This window comes from Rhinopithecus bieti, unplaced genomic scaffold (genome assembly GCF_001698545.2).
Source record: "Rhinopithecus bieti isolate Rb0 unplaced genomic scaffold, ASM169854v2 scaffold_42532, whole genome shotgun sequence".
In the NCBI taxonomy this organism is placed as follows: Eukaryota; Metazoa; Chordata; class Mammalia; order Primates; family Cercopithecidae; genus Rhinopithecus; species Rhinopithecus bieti.
Genome location: NW_016818301.1, coordinates 878,375 through 901,623, shown reverse-complemented (window position 1 = coordinate 901,623; position 23,249 = coordinate 878,375). Strand labels below are relative to the sequence as shown.

Sequence of the window (23,249 nt, the reverse complement as noted above, 5' to 3'; positions counted from 1 at the left end):
CCCTGCTGCTCATTAGCGCCCGGATTAATCAGCCCCCCTTTCCTCCCCTGTGAGGGCACATGCTCTCACATGGGGCCCCAGGGCACAAGCACTGATTCTTGCCACCCCCACCCTGGGGGCAAGGATGCATCCCCTACCGGCCAGTCAACTGAGACTCCCATCCCCACCTATGATGATGGCCCACATGGCTGTTCCCCTCCACAAGAACACAGCAGACCCATTAGGGCTCTCCTGCCCCACTCTGCCAGGCATCCCTCAAACCCGTTTACTTAGGAGAGCATTTGCTCCCACTGACACCCAGCACATCTTCCTGCTCCCTTCCATGCCCCCACTGGGGCTCTTCCTCTCCCTTCATTGCATGCCCTGTCCCCCTACATATAGAGCACCCCCGAAATATACCTCCCCTTTGCTCCCTGGCTTGTTTACCCAACACCCCTCCCCTGAAGCCTGATTGTGGCAAGCGATTTGGGGAACATTTGGGGAAGCAAAGTGGCCACAGATATGCAAGCTGGCCAGGGTTCTCTCTGTCCCAGACATATAAATGACTGAGATTGGGGTTGGGGGCAAAATGAGGGTGAGGGCAGCCAGCCTCCCAGAGGGAGCAGGGGCTGGTGGGTGTTGAAATCAGGAGCAAAGCTCCAGGGAAGCTGAGAATCTTGGAGTCACAGTTGTCCCCTGGTCTGTCTAGCCTGCCCTCCTTTGCCCCCCTCCCCTCCCTCATTCAAACAAGTGGCTCTCTCAAGGAGTTTCTGGAAGCTGCTGTGAGTCGGGTAGTGGGATCAGGTAGTGACTGGGTGCTGGAGTCAGGAGTCTCGGAGGCCAGGAGGTGGGGGGATAGAGTTGGCTGACCCTTCATGGGGTGTGGGCCAGGAAAGTGGCAAAGAATGAGCTGAGGACCCTGGGCACGGCACCCTTCCCTGGGTGGCCAGGGAGTGGGGAGATCTGGGGACCCAGTGAGCGGCTAGGGTGCAGCAGGAGTTTGGGGGATAGCCTCAGTCTCGGGATCCCTGTCCTGGGCTGGGGACTGCCCCCTCCCCTGGCCTGGCTCCTGACGCCCGTGCTGCCGGTGAAACGCTGTTGACATGTCCTGAATTATTAAGCATGGGGTGGGCTCTGGAGCACATGCTGAGTGGAGCGGCTGGGGCTGCGCGGCGTGGCGGAGCAGCGCTCGCTCCCTGGCTCACTCGCTCGCTCGCAGGGACACACGCAGGGGCTGACAGCTGTGCTGGTGCTGATAAGGGAAGCCACAAGGAGACGATCGAGGAGAGAGACAAGCGGCAGCAGAGGCAGCAGCGGCAGAGGCAGCACCAGGGCTGCGGAGCTGCTGGGAGTGGGAGTGACTCCCCCCATCTCGGGCCCCCACCCTGTCCCTGCCCTCCTCCCGCTTGCCCTGAGTTTAGAAGAGCAGCCGCTGCCACTACCGCCACTCGGGAGGGCACCAGGGCTGCTGGCTAGGGAGGGACAGGGCAGGGAGGCTCTGGCCAGTCCCGGCAGCCGGGGACCGGGGACAGATGCCGATCGAGATTGTGTGCAAAATCAAATTTGCTGAGGAGGATGCGAAACCCAAGGAGAAGGAGGCAGGGGATGAGCAGAGCCTCCTTGGGGCTGCTCGGGGGGCAGCAGCCCCCCGGGACCTGGCCACCTTTGCCAGCACCAGCACCCTGCATGGACTGGGCCGGGCCTGTGGTCCAGGCCCCCACGGACTACGCAGAACCCTGTGGGCACTGGCCCTACTCACCTCGCTGGCTGCCTTCCTGTACCAGGCGGCTGGCCTGGCCCGGGGCTACCTGACCCGGCCTCACCTGGTGGCAATGGACCCCGCTGCCCCAGCCCCAGTGGCGGGCTTCCCAGCTGTCACCCTCTGCAATATCAACCGCTTCCGGCATTCGGCACTCAGCGATGCCGACATCTTCCACCTGGCCAATCTGACAGGGCTGCCCCCCAAAGACCGGGATGGGCACCGTGCCGCTGGCCTGCGCTACCCAGAGCCTGACATGGTAGACATCCTCAACCGCACTGGCCACCAGCTCGCCGACATGCTCAAGAGCTGCAACTTCAGTGGGCATCACTGCTCCGCCAGCAACTTCTCTGTGGTGAGTTCTGCCAGCTGGGCTGCCTGGCCTGGGGTGGCTGGAGGCTGGGGAGTGGGAAGGAGTGGTGGCAGTGGTGTGCAGGGGCATCCTCAACAGGGCTTCCCTTCCTTCCGCCACCAGAGGCTGGCCTCGTGTCTCTCCAAGCCTGGCATCTCCCTCTGGTTTCCCAGCCATGGAGCAGTGGCCGCTCATACGGGCTTACCCTGGGGCGCCTGCTGCTACTCTTTTTGGTCTTGCTGCTGCTGCAGTGCCCAGGTCTGGGAGTTGGGGTGGGGGTTCCTGGGGTGGGCCCAGGCGTCCTGGAGCTGGCTGGCTTGCAGGGAAAGGACATACCATCCCAAGGCCAGACCAACTGACTCCTACTTTTCTCTTGCTCCCTTTTTCTTCCGAGGCTACTGGATTCTTCCCACCAAACGAAGGAGATGGGGAGGGGAGGTTTGGGGGGCTCCATCTAGGGAAGGACCCCAGGCGGCCTCCTGGGGAGCTGGCCTGGTGGGCAGGCTGCAGAAAGCCCGTCTTCAGGACACTAGGTGCCAGTGTCTCTTCTGGATCTCTGTGTCTCTCACATGCCCTCCTCACAGACTCCCTCACACATCCCTCTTTCATTCTGCCCTCCAGCCCTCCCGGGGGCCAGTCCCCCTCTGTCTCCTATTATAGCGGCTCCCATGCCCAGATCTGGCTCTTACACTGGGAATCACTGGTTCACTCTTATGTGCATAACTCACCCTCACTGCTGCCCCAGCATGGGTGCATGCACACATGCACGCGCGCACACACACACACACACTGCTGTGGGACAGTTTCCTGCACACTCCCTCGCTCACACACACTCACTGTCCCTGTCACTACACTCACATGCACACCTGCACACCTGCACACCCACACCCAGCGAGCTACTCATCTCCATTTCTAGCTCCCAGCTCTCGCTTAGCTGCCAAGCACAGGGTCCCACTGTGGATGCCATCCCTTCTCATGACACCCCCCCACCATCTATCCCAACTGCTGCTCCCCCATTGGAGACTGCTGGCGCCATCTCTCTCCTGTGCTGTGAGTACAAAACAACGCACCTCTCAGGAGAGGGGTGTGGCTTGGGTGCTCCTCATGCAAGCCTCCCATAGTCAGGTATGTGAGGGGGGTGGGAGTGTCTTGTACGCCGCCTGTCTGTCAGGGCTCCATTCACCCATAGTCACAGGGTATCTAGTATTCATGGTGCTCGAGATGCTTGTCCCCAGTCCACAGTTTGCTCCCAGCGTTGTGTGTCTGTGTGCGTGTATGTTTCATCCTTGTTACCGCTGCCCAGTGCATATGCAAATATTTGGCGTCAACACGGTGCCCACTCCGGCCCAGCCTCCAGCAGCCAGCCCCAGTGATAGGGACCCCCACCAGGTTCTCACTCACCCGCTGCCTCAGGATCGCCAGGAAACATGCTCCAGCCAACAAGGTTCCTGGCCCCCACCATGTCTGCAGTGTCTGGGGCCTCCTGCCATTGGGCAGGGGAGTTAGGTAGAAACAGAGGGACAGAAGGGGGAGCATTGTGCAGGGAGAAGAGTCAGGGGTATTGGCCTGTTGTCCGGCTGTACACCCCCTCTCCTAGGGAAAATCACTGCTCCCCAAAGCCAGGGTTGGTAGAGTCCCCAAGGAGGAGGATATGGGGTATGGAGGGTGAGTGTGGCCTTTGGGATCCACAGGACTCTGCTGTCCTCAATCCTCACCACTCCGTACTGGGGGCTGGGCAGAGCTCAGGCTCAGCAGGTGCTGTTGGGGCAGAAATCAATGGGGTCTTTGTGTCCCTGAGCGGGAGGTGGGGGTGGGCAGGAAAGGGGAAGGGTGATGAGACCTCAGTGGGAGGAAAGGAGAGGAAGAGCTGGAGGGGGTGAGGAAGTAAGGGGAGGAAGCCAGAGGGTTCTGCTTGGTCTCCAGGCTAGGAGGCGGTGCCTGGAGGATACAGGAACAGGGATCCCCTGATCAAGGCTGGTGAGTCCCCGGAATCCTGGGGATGGCCCGGAGGAGTGTGGGTGGATTTCCCACAGGCCCTCTGGTGCCCTGGGGCTGGAGAGAGGAGGATGGTAGAAGTCTGTGGGCTGAGGTTCTGGCCCTGGGGCAGGACAGTGAGGGGTAGAGGGCATAGCAAGCACTAGGGGACAGGAATTCCCCTTTGGGATTTCCATTTCCCCTGTCTCCAGCCCAGCCTCCTACCCTTCTGCACACACTGCATCCCCCGTCTGCTGAGCGTAACTCTCTCTTGGGTCTGGCATTCAAGGGCTGAGTCTGCTGCAGATTCACCAGGGTCTGGAATTGCAGGTTGGGCTGGGGGCCCATGATCCATGGCAGTGGGGGAGATGGGGTGTATTATAGGGGAAAGGCTGGAGAAGGGGGAAGAAGATGAAGATATGGGGTCTCCAAAAAGGACATGAGGTCCATAATCAGCTCTGTGGTGAGGCCCTGGAGTCAATGATGGGGATTTGGGGTCTATGGTGGGAAGATGGCTATGTGAGCTGGTTGGTGGGGAGCCTGCCAGGGTATGGGTGGTGAGATGGTCAGAGACAGGGACAGGCTTCACCAAGGGGCTGTTATGTGTTTTCTGTTGCTTTCCCTGTTTCCTCCTTCCCACTCCCCACTCTGCTGTGACCTTTCCTCCGGAATCCAAGTTAATAAATGTCACATTTTCCAGCCTATTTTTACTCCGGGTAATGCGCCCTCCCCCAGCCCCCTCTGCTGCTGCTCTTGCTTCTGTTTCCACTGCAATCGCTCTCCCCCCACGCTCCTTAATATCCCTTCATGCATTCCCAATCAGTCAGTCAATCAACATGGAGTTCTGCGTGCCTACTATGTGTTGGACTCCCTGCTCAGAGCTGTGGAGGACAGCAAAGATGGGAAGCCCTGTCCCCAGTCCCTGTCCTCAAGCAGCCTATAGTCTCATGGTAGAGTGGGGACAGGGATACTCAGAAGCTTAAGCAACCATGCAAGAGTTAATCAGCCATGCAAGTGGTGTCATAAGGTGCCAGGATCAATTGCCAGACGAGGTGCATGGGTAGTAAGAGGCTGAGTTCAGAGAGGGAGAGGCCATTCTGGGTGGAGGAGAGCTGGGAAGACCTAGGGGATGAGGCAGGCTGGGCACAGTTTGGAGAGGAGAAGAGGGGAGAGAGGAGAGGGCTCTGGGAGGCAGTGCTCTGCACCGTGGCTAGCTCCAGCTAGTTACCTCTGCTCCTCTCTTCTTCTCCCTCCCCTCCTCACTCAGTCTCATACCATCTCACTCCTACCCATTCTACCACCTGTATGTCCCCCACCCCCAGCCTTGTAGACAGCTCTCCCTTCCTCCCTGATTCCTGCTGCCATCTGCTACCCATACCCCCTTCCTCCAAGCCCCAGTTCTACCTTCCCCACTGCGGCCTGCTCTCAGCCTGCCCTCTTACTAAAAGGCAGAAATCACTCTTTCTCCCTAGGCTTCATTTCTTGAGCTGTAAAATGCAAGGGTGGCTCTACAATTCAGCATCTCCTCTCACCTGGGGACCACCAGGATTCGAACCTCGGCTCTACCCATTTAGCTGTGTGGCCGTGGGGAAGCCAAAAAGCTTTTGTGAGCATCAGTTTGTGTATTCTTTAAATAGGATATTAGAACCTAAAAACTGGGGGTTGCTGTGAGGATTAAAGAGATGCTCCTAAAGAGCTTAGCACACTACCTGGCACACACATCGTATACACTGTGTAAGCGTCAGCTGTTATAAATGCTGCCACCCCAACTCCTGGCTATCTTTAACCTGACTGTTCTCAGCACCACCTACTGGTTTCCGACCTGTGTACTGGCATCTTCATTACTCTCCGTTACCTAGTCGTCCCCCGGCTTTTGACCCTGTGGCCCACACCCTCCTCTGCCCTGTTCTAGCATTCTCATTCTATTCAGCCCTCCAAAATATGCACGCACGTGTGCATAGGTGCAGAAGTGTGCACACACTGTCTAGATCAGTGCTGGCCAATAGAACATTCTGTGGTGATGGACACGCTGTGCACCTGTGCTTGTACAACATGGTAGTCACTAGCCACATGTGGCCGTTGAGCACTTGAAATGTGATTAGTGCAACAGAGAAAATTAATTTTTAATTCAAAGAGCCACACGTGGCTAGAGGCTGCTGTGTTGGACAGCACAGCTCTGAATGGCCCTCGGAATGAGACTGTCTGGGTAGGGCAGGGCTGGGATTACAATGGACTACAGAGTATAGGGGGGTAGCTGCCGGCTGTGATTAGAAGTCATGCCATCTACTCTGTGGGCTGCAATCTCAGATGGAGCTGAGGATAGGGTCTGTGTCTGGGAGCTGGGGGCAGTGGGGTGTCTGGAAACACCATGTGAGCAAAGGTGCCTTTCTTCCCAGGTGCAGGACGTGACCTTGGTCTTTTCCATGTTACTGTCTGGAAATTTGAGGCTGGGGGAGGTGGAGAAGCCCTGTGGAGGCATGGGTAGGAGCCAGCCCCTCTCCTCAGGGTCCTCAAGGGTCCAGGCAGCCCCTGGAGGGCCAGGAGCCCGGGGCCCTGTGGGTGCCTCACTATCTCCATCCCCTCTGGTCTCTCCGGTCTCCCTCCCCCTCCCGACCCTCCTTCCCCACACGCTGGTGACTGCCGTGACTATTAATCACTCGCCCTGTTCTCTTCCTCTCTACTAATCAGGCACAATTAGACAAGGCCTCTTCCAGCTGGGCAGTCCCCCTCCCTGCCCTCCTCTCTTCTCCCTGCCCCACCCAACCACCAGCCAGGACAGCTCTGAGGCACAGAACAGCACGAAAGCCCTCTCTCTCTCTCTCTGGCTGTCACAGGACCCAGTTTCGGGCTCCTCAGCAGCCACTCCTTCTGTCTCAGCGACCTCTTTAGTCCCTTCTCTTCCCAGTGTGTGGTCAGGCCAATACTGACAGTCTCTGCCTTCCACCCACTGCCCTTGGCCCTGGGAGGAGTTACTCCACACTCCATCCCAACTCCACACCTTTGCCACTGGGTTGGAGGTTCCAAGGGCTGCCCCTTGCCCCGTTGGCTGTGGAAGGGAGGGGGTGTCCACTGAGGTGGGTCCAAGCCTCTAATCTGCTGCACAAATGTCCCTCTGACTCCCCCTGCCTGTCCAGCCCTCTATTCCCCGTGGTCCCAGCTTCTCCTGCAGCATGAGCCTTAAGCACATTTATTTCAACATCTGGTTCAGGGCGGATGCTGCCCTCAGGAGCCACGCAGGTCAGGTTGGGGTGGGGGGATACAGTAGGGAAGGGTGGGGTCTGAGGAGAACTGAAGACCATTTAGTCTTGAAGGATGCAGCTGCTCCTCAGCCCCAGCTAACTGTTGCCCTGTGTGAGGAGCCCAGGATGGCTGGGTCTTCCAGTGTGTCAAAAGCAGCTTCAAATCATGATTATTTTAACAGAACAGTAACTGATTTAAAAAATACTGAGGGCTGCCAACCCCTCAGATTGCAGAACCAGGTGCACCCACCCTCCCCACCTTCCACCCCACACCAGCTGCGCCTCAGACCCTCCTGGAGAGGTGCGGTCAGCCTGTCTGTTTGGGCAGTGGAGTGGCTGGAAGGGATGTAAGTGGTGTGGTCCGGCAGGGAAGGGCAGGGACTGTCTCAGAGGGCTGGTCTTCAAGGGCAGTGGGAGGACCGTGAGGGACATGCCCCACCCAGCCCCACTCAGCAGCCCCGTAGCCTCTTCATTAATCAGGAATCAGCCCCGAGCTGGGCTCATTATCAGCTCAGCTTCTCAGACACTGCCGGAAGATGCTGATTAGCGTTTGAAGAAATGGCCCCACGTCCTGTCCCCCTCTGATCCTCTCTCTGTCTCCCCTGCCCCCACTCCTTCCTGGACCCCCACCCCTGCCCTTCTGCTTCTTGGGAGGAATCTGCTCCCTCTTGTGGCTGGTGGCAGGGCTGCCTCTGCTAGGTCCAGGCAGGGGGCAGGAAGGATCAGGAATGGAGAGGCAGGGCACCCAGGGAGCACTACAGGGAGCACTGGAATGTCAAGACCCAAGCTACTGAGTCCCTGAGTCAGTGGGTCCTATGGGGAGGTGGGAGGAAGTGAAGGTGTTGGAGCCTGAGGTGGTCCAGGAGACATGGACGGCCACTCTGGAGGAGGGAACAGAGGCCAGCCTCAGGCTGCTGAGTTATAAGTGTTCCCTGCCCTTCCAGGCTGGCCCTGCACCCCACCTCCTTTGAGCACCTGGGAAGAGGAGGTGGGAACGGCCAGCACTGGGGGCAGGAGGGCCAAGGAGAGAAGATCTGCCACGTTTGTTTGTTTTTTGATTTTTTGCAAATCATGGTGGAGACTTAGGGTCTTCAGAAGGATGAGTGAGGGTGGGAAGGCAGGAGGAGGACAGAGGGGCAGAGACCCTGAGAGTGGAGATGGGAAGGTTCAGTGGTGTGTTTTCCAGGAAGAGATGGGCAGGGGTCTGCACTTCTTCCCCTGGCTCCTAGCCTGGGGCTGGCAGCACTGGAAATCCAACCCACCCCTCAGATGCTCACCATGCCCTTGGGACACCCGTGGTTGTTGGGTTGGAGGGGGAGCAGTTCCAGAGAGATAGGCACGGGCTGCAGCAGCCGAGGCGGCAGCGAGAGTTCAGAGAGGAGCCACGGGATGATTAAGGGGAAATGGAGGATTGATTTAGGAGGAAAGATTAAAGGAGCTAAATCCGTGGCGCTTGGCTCAGCGGTGACTAAGCGTGGACAGGATAATAGCTTACAAATGTGTGGAAGGTGTAAATACCAAACGGGGGGAGGGGAGGCGGCTCGGCGGGCCCAGGGGCGAGGTGGGGCTGGGGAGGCCCCGGGAGAGCTGGGAACCCCTGGGCGACGGCCCGGTGGTGCCGGCCTCTCCCCAGTGGGGGCTCACAGGGGAAGGAAACGGGACGTGGGGGAGCCCCGGGTTCCCAGCAGGGGTTCCGTTTCTGGCCGCAACCTCCCGGGCCTCCTGCTGATCTCCATGTCTCACTCCCGCCTGGCTGGGGATCTGAGGTCGCAGGTTCAAATCCCACCCGAGCACCCGAGTCCCTCAGTGCCCCTCGGCCCCGGGCCTTTCGGCCGCTTCAGGCCAGCCAGTCAGGCCCAGCTCCGCATCCATCTCCTTGGGACCCCGGCCCCTGTCGCCCCCTCTCCGGCCGCGGCGAGGGCGGGCGGCGGGGTCTCCCTCCGCCGTGGAAGCCTCTGGCGCTGCTGTGTGCGGAGGTCACTTTGCTGAGGAGCCGGGAGCCGGGGGAATGCAAATGAGGCAGACCCAGGGAGGAGAGCGGAGGAGCCCAGAGGAGATGGGAGGGAGGGCGCTCGGGCGCCGTGATGGATGCCTGCCCAGCGGGAGGGAGTCGGGGGGGCGGCAAGGCGCGCGAGCCGGTGGGTGCGACCCTCTGGGTGCGGGTGGGCCAGGCCTGGGCGGCCAGACTGTGTGTGCGGGAAAGGGCGAGGGGCCAGGGCTCCTGGCCGGCGCACACCCACCCACCCACCGTCCCCGCCGCCTCCTTCTGTCTCGTCTCCTGAACTCCCGCCTGGTTGTGGGTGTGTGCTCCAATGTGTAAGCAAAACTCTTGAAGAGGAACTTTGCATCGAGGGGCGGGAATGTCAGGGAAGGACTTAGTTACCAATTCACCAATTAAAAATTGACTTTCTAGGGTGTAAGGCCTAAGCGGTCGCTGCCCGGGGAACGGTTTTGACTGTTAACCTGGGTCCCGGAGGCCTTCATCCTCCCGTTCTCCTCTCCCGTGGAAGCGCGGCGCCCGCCGGGGACCACAGCCTTCTTCCACGGCCCCAGCCCTCCCTGGCTCCTAGGGCTCCCCTGTCCCTTCCACCACAGCTCACACATTTACACTGGAACAAACACCGCGGCCCTTGCCTCCTAGATCCACCGTAGGGAGGAAGCGGCCCTGAAAAGCTCATGGGTGGCGGTGGAGGCGGGGAGGTGGGGGGCCCCTGTATGCACGTGTAGAACAAGGCCTGCTGAGGGCGGCTGTGTATTCCTCTTTCTTGAGTGTGGCGTGGTCTGATGCCCCTCCTGCGTGAGCCAGGTGGCTTGTTCAGAGAAGTTTTTTCCTGACCCTGCCAGCCAAATTGAGCTCCTGTTCCACCTTGGTGGCCTTGGCTAGGTCACTCCATCACAACAAGGATCACAACTAGTAATAATTTATCCATTTGTGTGACTGGTGGATTTGTGAACATGCCTGGTGCAGTTCACAGTGTTTATGTTGTAAGTGCCCCATAAGCACTTTTTTTTTTTTTTTCCCGAGATAGGGTCACGCTCTGTTGCCCAGGCTGGAGTGCAGTAGTGCCATCACGGGGGTCCCTGCAGCCTCAACCTCCCGGGCTCAAGAGATCCTCCCACCTCAGCCTCCTGAGTAGCTGGGACTACATGTGTGAGCCACCATGCCTGGCTAATTTATTATTATTTGTAGAGATGAGGTCTTGCTATGCTGCCTAGGTTGGTCTCAAATGCTTGGGCTCAATCGATCCTCCTACCTTTGCCTCCTAAAGTGCTGGGATTACAAGTGTGAGCCACCACGCCTGGCCCATAAGTACTCTGAATGAATGAATGTCTCTGCAGCCAGACAGCAAACTCCTTGAGGGTAGAGGCTGTCTGTTTTGTTCCCTGTTGTATGTCCAGCGCAAAGCACAGTGCCTGACACTGTTGAGCACAGGCTCAATGAATAGTGTTGGATAAAGTAAGTGTTGTTTGAACACTCACTAGTTCTTGAGAGCCTACTATTTGTAGGTACTGTGTGCCAGGTGTATGTCACATGGTGGCTATGGGTGGACTTCAGGCCCAGACTGCCTGCCCTGTCAGTTTCCTTATCCTCTCTGTACCTCCGTTACCCTGTCTGTAAAATGAAAACCATAGGACTACCACCAGTGTAGGAGTTTTGTGAGGATTAAGGGGTTAATCTATATAAAGTACTTAGACCTGTGCCTGGCACAGAGGTAAGTACTAAGTAAATGTTAGTGGTTGCTATGATTTACGTGCATTCTGTCTTTTCTCGTAACACCACTGAAGGGCGCCTGTGGTTATTCCCATTTTACAGATGAAAAATGGAGGATCAGAGAGGTTAATCGATTGAATCTGAATCCCACAGACTTAACTAAGGGTAAGGCCTGGATGTAAACTAGGTTGGGCTTTCCATCTGGTAGGAGAGGCATATCTCAGAGCCTGGGGATTTCGCTGTGACAGAGCTCCATCCTCTAAGCCAGTCCCAAATTGCAGAGAGAGCCTGCAAGGTGCTTGATGCCCTGTGAGGATGCGCCCAGTGGGGATCCAAGATGAAAATGACTGCACCATCCTGGCAGGAAGCTCCATTCCCCAAAGGGCCTCACCCCTCCCTTGAGCATCTGCCAGGAATCACTGAATTGATCTCTAATCCACTCATCTAACTTTAGGAGGAGGAATTACCATTCCCCTTCTACAGATGAGCAAACCGAGACTCAGAGAGGTTCCATCACACATCAAGGTTGTTTGTCCAAAGTTGGTGGGAGAGGCTGGATTTGAACCCTGTTCTGTCAGGCTACAAAATATATGCCCCTTTCCCCATGTTATGAGCCTTCTGTGTATCCATTTCCACCACCACATAGTGATCAGTCTCTGCCCTAGCTTGGTTCATGCTGGTCTCTACAAAACCCTTATTACTGGTATATGTATATGACTGCACTTTACAAATGCCTTTCACATACTTCACTTTTTTGAGATGTACAACTAATCTGTGAAATAAGCAGGGATTTCTGTCTCTGCTTGACACATGAAGAAACTGAGGCCCAGAGAAGTTGATAAATCACTTTACTAACCTAAGTCACACAGGCTGTCAGTGGTGGAACTGGGGCTGAAACCAGGGCCTGCTGACTCCCAGGGAGGTGATGTTGGCCTGTGAACCTGGGGTCCACTTCTGAATCTGCCCCTGTTTTCTGCGTGCATGCCCTTGGATCTGAACCTTGCCATCTCTAGGCTTGTTTCTGCCTGTGTACAATGAGTGACTGGACTGAGTGACCTCGAAGCACTGAGTGATCTCGAAGTTCTGAGCAGTGCAGACACCCTAGGCATTTTGGTTGGTGCCATCTTCCTTCCTCTGCCCCTGGAAAGGATAGGGAAGGAAGAGGCTTTGAACCTGGGTACTGTGCCACCCCTGAATAAAGCCAGGCCGTGGGAGCTGTTCCAGAGCAGATGAAGATGCACCCCCTTCCGCTAGCCCACTCTGGACCTAGGGGCAGAAGAGTTCATTCTAGGAGTGCCTAAGTGAGAGGCATGGGTTGGACCCCATCAAGGGGAGAGCTGATAGAATTTGGGGGAAGGGACACCATGGAAGAATGTCGGGGGGTAGGTGCCGGGACCAGAGGCAGGATGCCCAGAAGGCAGTGGAGATAAAGCCCAGGCCGAAGATTAGCTCTGGGATTAGCCTGGCCTCGGCAGCTCCTGGCTGCTTCTTATCTCCTAGAGGCCCAGGGCCCTCTCCCCACCGCAGCTCTGAGCCCTGGCCCCGCTAATTGCCTGTTAACCCTGTGGGCTCTGCGAGGGAGGGAGGATGCGAGTGAGCAAGCCAGCCAGGGAGAGTTTTCTGGAGAAATGGAAGCTGTGAATGGATGGAGCTCCAAGGGCTGAGAGAAGCCACCGCTCTCAGGAGGAGCAAGCTCTGGACAGCTCTCTCCCAACCCCTCATCACTGTCTCAGGTAGATCCTGAGAGAGAGGGGCCAGGGAGAAGGAGGCGGAGGGCACCTGGAGAGGGGTTCCTGATGTGTTGGGTCAGGGTAGGGAGCCTCAGGCCCAGGGAAAATCTAGTAGGAAGACAAGAGGCTGAGACTGTACAGCCAGACTAAGGGATGGATAGAGAAGAAGCAAATAGGATACAGAATGCAGTAGGCAAGGGACAAAAAGGCCAGGGGCATCCAGGCCAATGGGAGAGAAAGAGGCCAAGGGGAGGGGACAGGTCAACAGAGGGCAGGGGCAGAGAAACAGAGTCTGAGTGGATAACAAATCAGGGACAGGGACAGACAGGCCAGGCGGATAGGGAAGGCCTTGAGAGACAGACTGAGATCAGGAAACAGAGGCTAGCGAGGCAGACAGACCCAGGTCGCGGTTCAGGCCAACACTAAAGGGGAGGTGATCAGAGAAGGACAGGCAGGGGCTGGCCAGAAGGAAGGTGAGGGAGGGGACCCGAGGGTCTGTGTGCAGCACAGACATAGTCCTGTCTAGGAGCTGTCAGCCAAGGCCGAGGGGCTTTGGGAGGCCACATGCACCTGCTAGGGCTAGCAGCGTATGCCTGGAGCTAAGGCAGAGAGACAAGGAGGGCCAGACCAAAGGAGGAGGTGGGGGTCTGAGATGGGGACAGGGCCCAGAGACTGAGAGCTGGTGATCTGGAGATAGCCCCTCTGCCATCAGGACACTCCCTGGCCCACAACCTTCCCCTTTCTGTGAGTGGACCCTGGACTCTCAACCCCTTTGCATACCATGCCCCCCCTTCCTGGGCCAGTCCATGGGGAGGGAGCCGTGGACAACCTGTGGGACCTTGTGGCAGAGCTGCCGTGCCGTCTCCATGGAAGAAGCTGTGGGCTGTGCTGCCACCAGAGGTCTGCCACTTAGAAGCTGATGGCTCCACCCGCCCCTGCCTGCCTGGCCCAGGGACTGTCTCCTGGGCAACACTGTGCTCTGACCAGCAGTCATGACTGACCCAGGCTGTGCAAGTGTCCTCCTGCCAGTCTGGCTGGTCTGTTCCCTGCAGAGTATCCCTGAGACCCAGACAACTTCCACCCATCTCCCTTTGTCACCCTGACTCTGCACAGCCACCTTGAGGGTTTGTGTGCCAAGGAACCACCACCCTCGCCAGCTGGGCATTCATTCTGCCCTGTGTGGGGTGGGCTCGGTGCCATGTAGCATATGTCTGTGTGTGTCTGTTGTAGGTACCAGGTGGGGACGCTGCCCCAGCCCCTCCGAGAGTCAGGAGCCTCCAAGAGTCATTCATTCACTGAACACCCACCAGGTGTTCTATAAGCACCTACTGTGCTTTGACACGGGGTTCAGTTCTGTATGAATCTTGGCTGTCATTTACTTGCTGTGTGCCCTTAGCCAAGTCACTTTCCTTCTCTGAGCTTCCAGTACCTAATCATTAAATGGGGACAACAATACTTAGCTCATATGGGTTTCTTGGAGACTCAAAGGAGAAAATAGATCAAAAGCATCTATCACAGGACTTGGTACAAAGTGGGGATGTTTGATAGTATTTGCTTTCCTTCCTCCCATCTCACACCTACTTCTGCAAATCTCGCTGGGATATGGGGATGCCAAGAGGGAAACAGGACTCCTGGTCACATGGAATTCATGGTCCCATGGGTAAGGCTGAGCTTCAGAGAGACCATAATGGTGCCTGACAGTCAGGGCTCCGCCGAGATGGTGCTGAATGCTGAGGGACACGAGTGAGGAGCTCATAACATGGGTACCCCACGTCGACCATGCCTTCTTTAGCCTTTCAACTGAAGCATATACGCAAAACTGGCTGTGTCAGCAAGAGCTGATTCCAGCATCTTCTTGGTTTGAATTAGGAAGAGGTTGAGTACTTTCAGATTTCTACAAATACTAATATATGCCTCCCATCTGCCTTTTCCACACCACCAGGAACCAGGATTTTTTTTTTTCTTTTTTTTTTTTTTTGAGACAGAGTCTCGCTTTGTCGCCCAGGCTGGAGTGCAGTGGTGCAATCTCAGCCATTTGCGATTCTCCTACCTCAGCCTCCTGAGTAGCTGGGACTACAGTCGCCTGCCACCACACCCAGCTAATTTTTGTATTTTTAGTAGAGATGGGAGTTTCACCATATGGCCAGGCTAGTCTCAAACTCCTGACCTTGTGATCCACCCTCCTCGGCCTCTCAAAGTGTTGGGATTACAGGCATGAGCCCCAGGGCCTGGACTTTTTTTTTTTTTTTTGAGATGGAGTCTCTCTGTGTTGCCCAGGCTAGAGTACAGTATGATCTCAGCTCACTGCAACCTCCGCCTCCTGGGTTCAAGCGATTCTCCTACCTCAGCCTCCCGAGTAGCTGGGATTACAGGTGCCCACCACGACGCCCAGCTAATTTTTGTGTTTTTAGGAGAGATGTGGTTTCACCATGTTGGTCAGGCTGGTCTTGAACCCCTGACCTCAAGTGATCTGCCCTCCTCGGTCTCCCAAAGTGCTGGGATTACAGGTGTGAGCCACTGCACCTGAATGGGACAGAGGAATCTTGCACCCAGCCCACTTCAGGGTTCCTCCACCTCCAGTGACTTGTGATAAGAGCACAGGTCTCGAGTCGGGCTGTCTTGCTGGGTTCTCCCCCTTCATCTAGTGCCTTTCTATTCACAGTGTGGTCCATGGACTTTCAACCTTGTCCAACCCCCTCCCCACATCTGTTCTATCAGAATCTGCACTTTAAAAAGATCCCCCTGATTCATGTGCACAAGAGCGTTTGAGAAGCCCTGACCTTGAACATCTGGGGAAACCAGCTGAATTCTCTGAGCCTCCATTTCTTTCTCTGTTGAATGGGGAGATAATAATACCCACCTCACAGGGTAGTTGTGAGGATTCATCCAGATAGACCATGTGAAGCATTTAGCACAGTGCATGGGGCATACCGAGCGCTCCTGAGCTGTCTGTGACACCCACTCCTGCCCCACAGATGGACACATAACAGGGAGGAGGGCAGGGGTGATACCAGTGGGGTCAAGAACTTGAACCTGGAAGCTGGTAAAGGTTTGTGGGGGGTGTTAGGAAAGGAGAAGACTTGGGGGACAGGTGAGGAATTGAAGGGAAGCCGATATGGAGAAGAAAGGGTGAGGAAGGTCAAGAGGAACGGTGCCGAAGTGAAAGGGGAATGGGAGAAGAGAAGGGGACGGGCCTGGGGCCCATTCCTGTTTCATCTACCCGGATGGGGCTGGGGCAGGAGCTGGGTCCTGAGGTAGGGTAGGCTTGGGGTGGGGGTACAAGCAATGGTTTGCGGGAGCAGCTGGAGCCTTGCCCCTGGCCCCTGGATGAGGGGCACCTCTCCTTCTTCCCAGCTGTGTGACTTTGGATGTCACTTCACTTCTCTGAGCTGTGATGTCCTCATCTGCAGTAGTCGGGATAACTACACCTAGCTGGTACTGAGGGGATGTGGGCAGCGGTAGACGGCACCATGTTCTGTAAACTCAGGGTGCTTTGTTTGTGGTGCACACGTTTTTGTTTCGGGAAGGGAAGGCAGGGTGGTTGAGTGGTAGAAGAACTGTGGGAGAGGGAAGGATCAGGGCTGCAGATCCCAGAGCACCGCAGCAGGGTGGTCTAGTTCTCAGGGATGGGGACCCCTAGGAGGTCTCGGGAGGACTCTCAGTTGGTTCGCTGCTCTCCACCCGGCCCCTCTCCCTTCTGCACTCCCCCTGTGAAACCAGGCATTCAGGATCTCTTCTTCCTTCCACACTGCTTCCTGCTCTTTCTCCCAGCTTTTACCAGTGGGAAATGTTCCCAAGGAGAGGGGAGGGGGAGCGGGAGAGAGTGATTGAGTACGCCGACCCCTTGCCCCCTGGGAAGGTGCTGCCTGTGATGGGTTTGACCCAGGGGCTCGGCTCTGTTGGGGAAGCCTGGCAGGGGGGAACTAGAACCCGCCTCTCCCTCAGCCTCTTCTCCACCCCTGCCGCTGCGCAGCTCCTGGCGGCAGCTAAATCCCCAGCAGGAGCCTGGGCTTCCATCTCCGGGGCGCCAGCGCCATCTGCTGTCCATGAAGGAGAACTCTCCGCAGAGGAAAAGGGAGCCTGGCTTCTCTGCTGCAGAGACAGCTAATTAAGTGTCCCTTGTGCCCCGCACTGGGCCGGAGGCTGGGGACATCAGACAGTCTCACTGCTTCTGTGCAGCATACACGCTCATTGAGGGAGATGGACAATGGACAGGAGACAAGTAGATGAACAAGATCATCTCAGGTCTTGATAAGTACTTTGGGCAAACCAACAGACATGTGGAAGCAAGGACGGTGACACTGAACGTGTCTGTGTGATGTATGAGTGTGACATGCTGAGGCTTCAGCAATGGGCAGCTAGCCATACCAAGAGTGTGTGTGCAGTGGCATTCCAGGAGAGGGGATAACAACAACAAAAGCCTGAGGAGGAAAGGAGTCCAGGTGTCTGAACTTGTCAGATATGTGGGAGGTGGTGGAAAGGCAGACAAGGGCCACATCACATGGGCACTTTTGGGTTAGGGAAGGAGCGTGACTTCGTTATGTGGGAAATGGGAAGCTATTGTTGGGTAAGTCAGTGAGTGGTTTCATTGGATCTGAGCACTGGGCACTGGGCACCATAGCTTCCGGTAGGGAGGGGCAAGGGTGGACCAAGGTGGGAGACCAGTTAGAAGGAGATGGCAAAATGGGGGTTGCTGGAGAAGGAAGGAAAGTGGATGGATTCTAAATATATTTCAGAAGTGGCCTGGAGGCTGGATGCGATGGCTTATGCTTGTAATTCCAGCACTTTGGGAAGCCAAAAGCAGAAGGATTGCTTGGGCCCAAGAGTTCAAGACCAGCCTGGGCAACATGGCAAGACCCTGTCTCTACAAACAAAACAAAACAAAACAAAACAAAACAAAACAAAAAAACGTAGCTAGGCTTGGTGGCATATGCTTGCAATCCCAGCTGCTTGTCAGGCTGAAGCAGGAGGACGGCTTGAGCCTGGAAGGTTAAGGCTGCTGTGAGCCGAGATCGTGCCACTGTATACCAGCCTGGGCAACAGAGTAAGACCATATCTAAAAAAAAAAAAAGAAAAAAAAAAAAAAAAAAAAAAAGACAGAAAAAGAGCAGGGATGATGGAAGGGGAGATTTTAGAAATTCCGACTTGAGAAACTGGATGGATATAGTGGGGTGGTTTACTAGGGAGGAGGAGGATGGTGTGGGGCAGGCAGCGTTTGGGAAGGTGTTGATGTGCTGATATGTTAAGTTGGAGATGCCTTTTAATCATCTAAGGGAGGCCATCGGTGGAAAAGTTGGCGCTCATTGGAGACACTGGGCTATACATTGCTTGCTAGGATATGGCACTGGAGTGTCCAAGCAGATCTGGTGGCCCTCGGCGGGGAGCAGGGAACTTCGGAGTTGCCTTGGCCACTCCTTTCATCTCCCCTCCTGCTCTCTCACCCCACCTCCCAGGTCTATACTCGCTATGGGAAGTGTTACACCTTCAACGCGGACCCGCGGAGCTCGCTGCCCAGCCGGGCAGGGGGCATGGGCAGTGGCCTGGAGATCATGCTGGACATCCAGCAGGAGGAGTACCTGCCCATCTGGAGGGAGACAAGTACGCAGGCCAGAAAGGGACAAGGGCCATCTTGGGGACTGGGGCCTGGGCCCTCTGCCTGGGATGGGTTTCCAAAGGTCACCATCTCTGCTGTGCAGATGAGACGTCGTTTGAGGCAGGTATTCGGGTGCAGATCCACAGCCAGGAGGAGCCGCCCTACATCCACCAGCTGGGGTTCGGGGTGTCCCCAGGCTTCCAGACCTTTGTGTCCTGCCAGGAACAGCGGGTGAGCACCTCCTGCCAGGCCCTAGATTGGGCACAGGGCTCACCTTTGGGCTCAGAGGGGATGCAGAGCAAACCTGCCCTTTAGAAGCTCACAGCCTGCCAGCTGTAATTGACTTTGCTGGGGCTGTGGGCACTGGAGGACCGGGTGGGATTCCTGAGCATGACCTCATCATACCGCACCTCTGCAGCTGACCTACCTGCCCCAGCCCTGGGGCAACTGCCGCATGGAGAGCGAGCTCAGGGAGCCTGAGCTTCAGGGCTACTCGGCCTACAGTGTGTCTGCCTGCCGGCTGCGCTGTGAAAAGGAGGCTGTGCTTCAGCGCTGCCACTGCCGGATGGTGCACATGCCAGGTGGGCATCCCACCCCTAGCCAGCCCTCCATGCCACCCTGCTGGGCTCCAGAGCCTCCTGGGGCAAGGCACTGCTCATGTGCACAGGCAGGTGCATGTATACAACATGTGTGTGTGTCTGTACCCGTGTGAGTGTGCATGTGCGTGTTTGGGACTTTTAAACATGGTTTCACGTATGCCTGTGGGAATGCTGGCATGCAGATGCCTGTGTGCATGTTAATATGTATTTGTGTACATGTATGCTCATTTATATCCATGGTTGCATATTTGTGGGGGTTGTGTGTGTGGTGTTCAAGCACATTTATGCAAATGTGTGCATATGTGTGTGCATGCATGTATGTGCTTACATTTGGGCGTGTGGGGGACAGGGGAAGTGATCGTAGATTCTAGGAATAATCTTCTCTCCTTTCAGGCAATGAGACCATCTGCCCACCAAATATCTACATCGAGTGTGCCGACCACACACTGGGTCCGTGCTGCCTACCCTTCCCTACCTCTCCATCAGCCTCTTCATGTCTCTGTCCACTCTTCTCCTCACTGTCTTGGCTCCTCCCCTCCCAATCTCTTCCTGGAGGGTTCTTCCTGGGGGTTGAGCCTTAGCCCATACTTCAGTGGGGTCGGGGAGAGGTCTGCAGACCTCTGCAGGTACAGACACTCGGGTAAGTGGAGGCAGCAGGGTGGGGGGGTTGCAGAGAAGCCAGGACTGGGAGTGAAGGGCTGGGCTTCTCATCTTGGTTCAACCAATGAGCTCACCCACTTTGAGAAAGTGAAATGACTTCTCTCTCGGTCTCAGGAAAAATGCATTGCTGGCTATCGGTGTGGGTAAGGCAAACCCCATCTGTCCACAGATCTTGCCTGATCTGCAGTTCATCCATCTATCCATCCATTCATCGATTCGTGCATTTTCCAGACCTTTACAGCCTGTGCTGGGTACTGGAGGTGAGAGTGGGGGCAACAGCCCTTCCCTTGGAGAGCTTACAGCCCGGCAGGGCTGTGGGCAGCCATTCCCACACAGCCCGTCAACTCCTGGAGAGGGGAGCCTCGGGTGTGTGGCAAGGCCCCAAGGAGGGGTGTGCAGCCCTAGCCTGGGAAGGTAGGGAGGATTCCTAGAGGAAGGGACACATTAGCTGAGGCTTGATGGCTGTATAAGAGCCAGGTGCAAAGGGGGACATACACTAAAGACCTGTGGCCAGAAAGAGCATGCTGTGTCCAGGGCACTGAAAGATCTGTGGGGCTGCAGGGCAGAGAACAGGGGAGGGAGTGGAAAGAGTGGAGGAGCGAGGCCAGGCACAGTGGCTCACACCTGTAGACCCAGCACTTTGGGAGGCCAGGCTTGTGGATCACTTGAGCCCAGTAGTTCGAGACCAGCCTGGGTAACATGGTGAGACCCTGTCTCTGCAAAAAATAAAAAAGTGAACTGGGTGTGGTGGTGCACACCTATAGTCCCACCTGTTTGGGAGGCTGAGGCAAGAGGATAGGCTCGAGCCTGGGAGGTCCAGGCTGTAGTGAGCTGGGATCACACCATTGCACTCTAATCTGAGCTATGGAATTACCCTGTCTCAAAAAAAAAAAAAAAAAAAAAAAAAAAAAAAAGGAGGAAGGAGGCTCTAGGAAGCCCACAAAGGCCTCTGGCAAGGCAGGAATGCCAGGTGAGTCCAGTGAGATGTGGACAATGGGTAGGAGGGGAGGAGACTCAAAGTCAGGGACTGGCCAAGCTGGCTGCAGTAATCCAGACACCTGGGGCCTTGGGGCTGGGTTTGAGACACTGGGCAGCCAGACACACGTCCAGCCCTTCTCTGTCCCCCACACCACCTGCATCTGTCACAGGGGTGATTGGAGGTGTTTAGTGAAGGAACAGATGTGTGATCAGGAGTAAAGAACCTGCAAGGCACAGCGGGAGACCACAGAGCTGGCAATATGGGGAGCCTTCATCCCCACCAGGCCTGCAGGAGGAGAGACCTGTGGCTGTCCGAGAGGAATGACTGACAGCAGCATGGCTGGAGGAGCAGCACAGCCTCTGCCACCTACGGCCTGGCAGTGAGGAAGCCAGGCGGCGGGAGAAATACCCTGGCATCTCTTCCCTCTCACCTTCTGTTTCTGCCAGGGCCTCCTGTTGGCCAAACTCAACCCAAAGCCAGAGGACAAGGGAGTTGAGGTGATGCATTTGGCAGAGATCAGCCTCGTAGAGTGCAGAGCAAGGTGGAAGAGTGGAGAGTGGAACTGAAGGGGCAGGCAGAGAAAGCCCAGTGCATTGAGCCTGGGAAGCTTGTTGGTCCATTTGTTCTTCTGTTTGCCCATCCATCGATCTGGCCATCTGCCATCCATCCATCCATCCACCCACCCATCCATGCATCCCAGCATCCTCTCCACACCTCCTTGTGTGTCTGAGGCCTCACATAGTTGATTAGCTCTGGTGGATGGGCTCTGTTCTCCCTCTGGGCCATGAGGACCCCCCCAGTCCCGGGGGTTGGGAGGGTGCTGGGGGATTCTGCTTACACCTGCTCTCTGGAGCAGTCTGAAGCTGGTTCAGGCAGGGACCTGCAGCCAGTCCCCTCTAGGAAGCACCGGGGCTGGCCAGTAAAGGCCCTTGGTGTGGGTGTGTCTGCCTCAGGACAGCCCCCTGGCCTCCTCTTTGCAGCTGGTGGGCCACTGGACCACCCTTCTCCAACTCCCACTGTAGCTGCTGCCTCTGTGTTGCAGATTCCCTGGGTGGGGGCCCCGAGGGCCCGTGCTTCTGCCCCACCCCCTGCAACCTGACGCGCTACGGGAAAGAGATCTCCATGGTCAGGATCCCCAACAGGGGCTCAGCCCGGTACCTGGCGAGGAAGTACAACCGCAATGAGACCTACATACGGTATGTGTGTCTGTGGGGGATGGCTGTGTGACTGTGTGTGTGTGTACGTGTGTGTGAGCATGTGTGTATGTGTTTGTGTGTATGTGGGTGTGGGTGTGTATGTGTGTGGGGTGTATGTGGGTGTGTACGTGTGTGTGCATGCATGTATGTTTGTGTGTATCTGTGTGTGGCGTGTGTGTTTCCTGTGGGTGTGTATGTGAGTGTATGTGTATGTGAATGTGTGGTATGTGTGTGTACATGCACACTTTGTATGTATCTGTGAATGGGTATGTGTGTGTGAGAGAATGTGCGTCTGTGTGTGTGTGGTGGAGGCTGCCCTCAATAGGCGCTGGGCATGATGGAGGTGGGGAGTGGGCCGCATCTCTATGATGAGTCTTCTGCCAGGAATGCCTTTCATAGCCCTTTACTACTCCTTCTCCTTCTCCTTCTCCTTCTCCTTCTCCTTCTCCTTTTTTGAGACAGTCTTGCTCTGTCGCCCAGGCTGGAGTGCAGTGGCACAATCTTGGCTCACTGCATCCTCCACCTCCCAGGTTCAAGCGATTCTCCTCCCTCAGCCTCGCAAGTAGCCTGGATTATACGCACCTACTACCACACCTAGCTATTTTTTTTTGTCTTTTTAGTAGAGATGAGGTTTCACCATGTTGGCCAGGCTGGTCTTGAACTCCTGACGTCAAGTGATCCACCATCCTTGGGCTCCCAAAGTGCTGAGATCATAGGTGTGAGCCACCGTGCCTGGTCACAGCCCTTTTCTTCTAAGCAGCACCGCTCATTGCTCAAGTCATGTTCAGTGTTTCCACCTCCAGGTCCAAACTTTCATCTGAGTTCCTAGCACCCATACAGATCTCTGTCATCACATATATGCCACGTTTCTGAGTGCTTTGCTCATGCGTCTTCCTCCCCTTCTCTAAGGGAGAGGGACAGGATGAGACCGGAGAGAAACACAGTACCCTGCAGGGGGAGGCAGGAGGGACCGCCCTGAGCCTTTGGTCTGGTCCCCTCCAGCCAGTCTGCAGTTTCGGAGCATGGTCTGGGTGCCAAGCCCAGTGCTGAGTACTGTGGGGACAGATGATTACGACAAAAAATCCATGCCACAATTTGTCAATGAGCCCACGTTTGATAACGTAGGACTGACTCTCAGGCCTCAGTCAGGGAGGGAAGCTGGGGAGGCGTGAGCTCACCTCTTAGGACCCTGGGTTTGGGTCTGTGAGAGGAGGCGATGGAGAGGTGTCCAGTGAGAGGACGTGGGGCAGAGGGGTGGTGTGGCATGGGGCAGTGGTGTGGTGTGGAGCCTCAGCCATAGGCAGCTGTGTGGAGGAAGGCGAAAAGACAGCGGCTGCGGAAGAAGGTGCCAGGGACAGGCCACCAGCTGCCCAGGACACTGAGAAGGGGCATTGTGGAGTGGACTGACAGGCAACAGGGGTCACTGAAGGGTCCACAGAGGCATAAGGAGGAGGCAAAGGCAACACCACTGGCTGTT

The 23,249-nt window shown here is 56.3% G+C and overlaps 1 protein-coding gene across 1 annotated transcript; it reads left to right on the top strand.

Moving 5' to 3' along the window:
* The first annotated feature begins 1,091 nt into the window (after positions 1-1,091).
* Positions 1,092-22,645, top strand: ASIC4 (acid sensing ion channel subunit family member 4). The gene is made up of 7 exons (XM_017856729.1): positions 1,092-2,093; positions 18,199-18,343; positions 18,442-18,569; positions 18,757-18,919; positions 19,331-19,387; positions 21,619-21,772; positions 22,576-22,645. Exons 1-7 carry the CDS (start codon positions 1,512-1,514, stop codon positions 22,643-22,645), a joined length of 1,299 nt encoding a protein of 432 aa, XP_017712218.1. The 5' UTR covers positions 1,092-1,511.
* Positions 22,646-23,249: the final 604 nt, after the last annotated feature.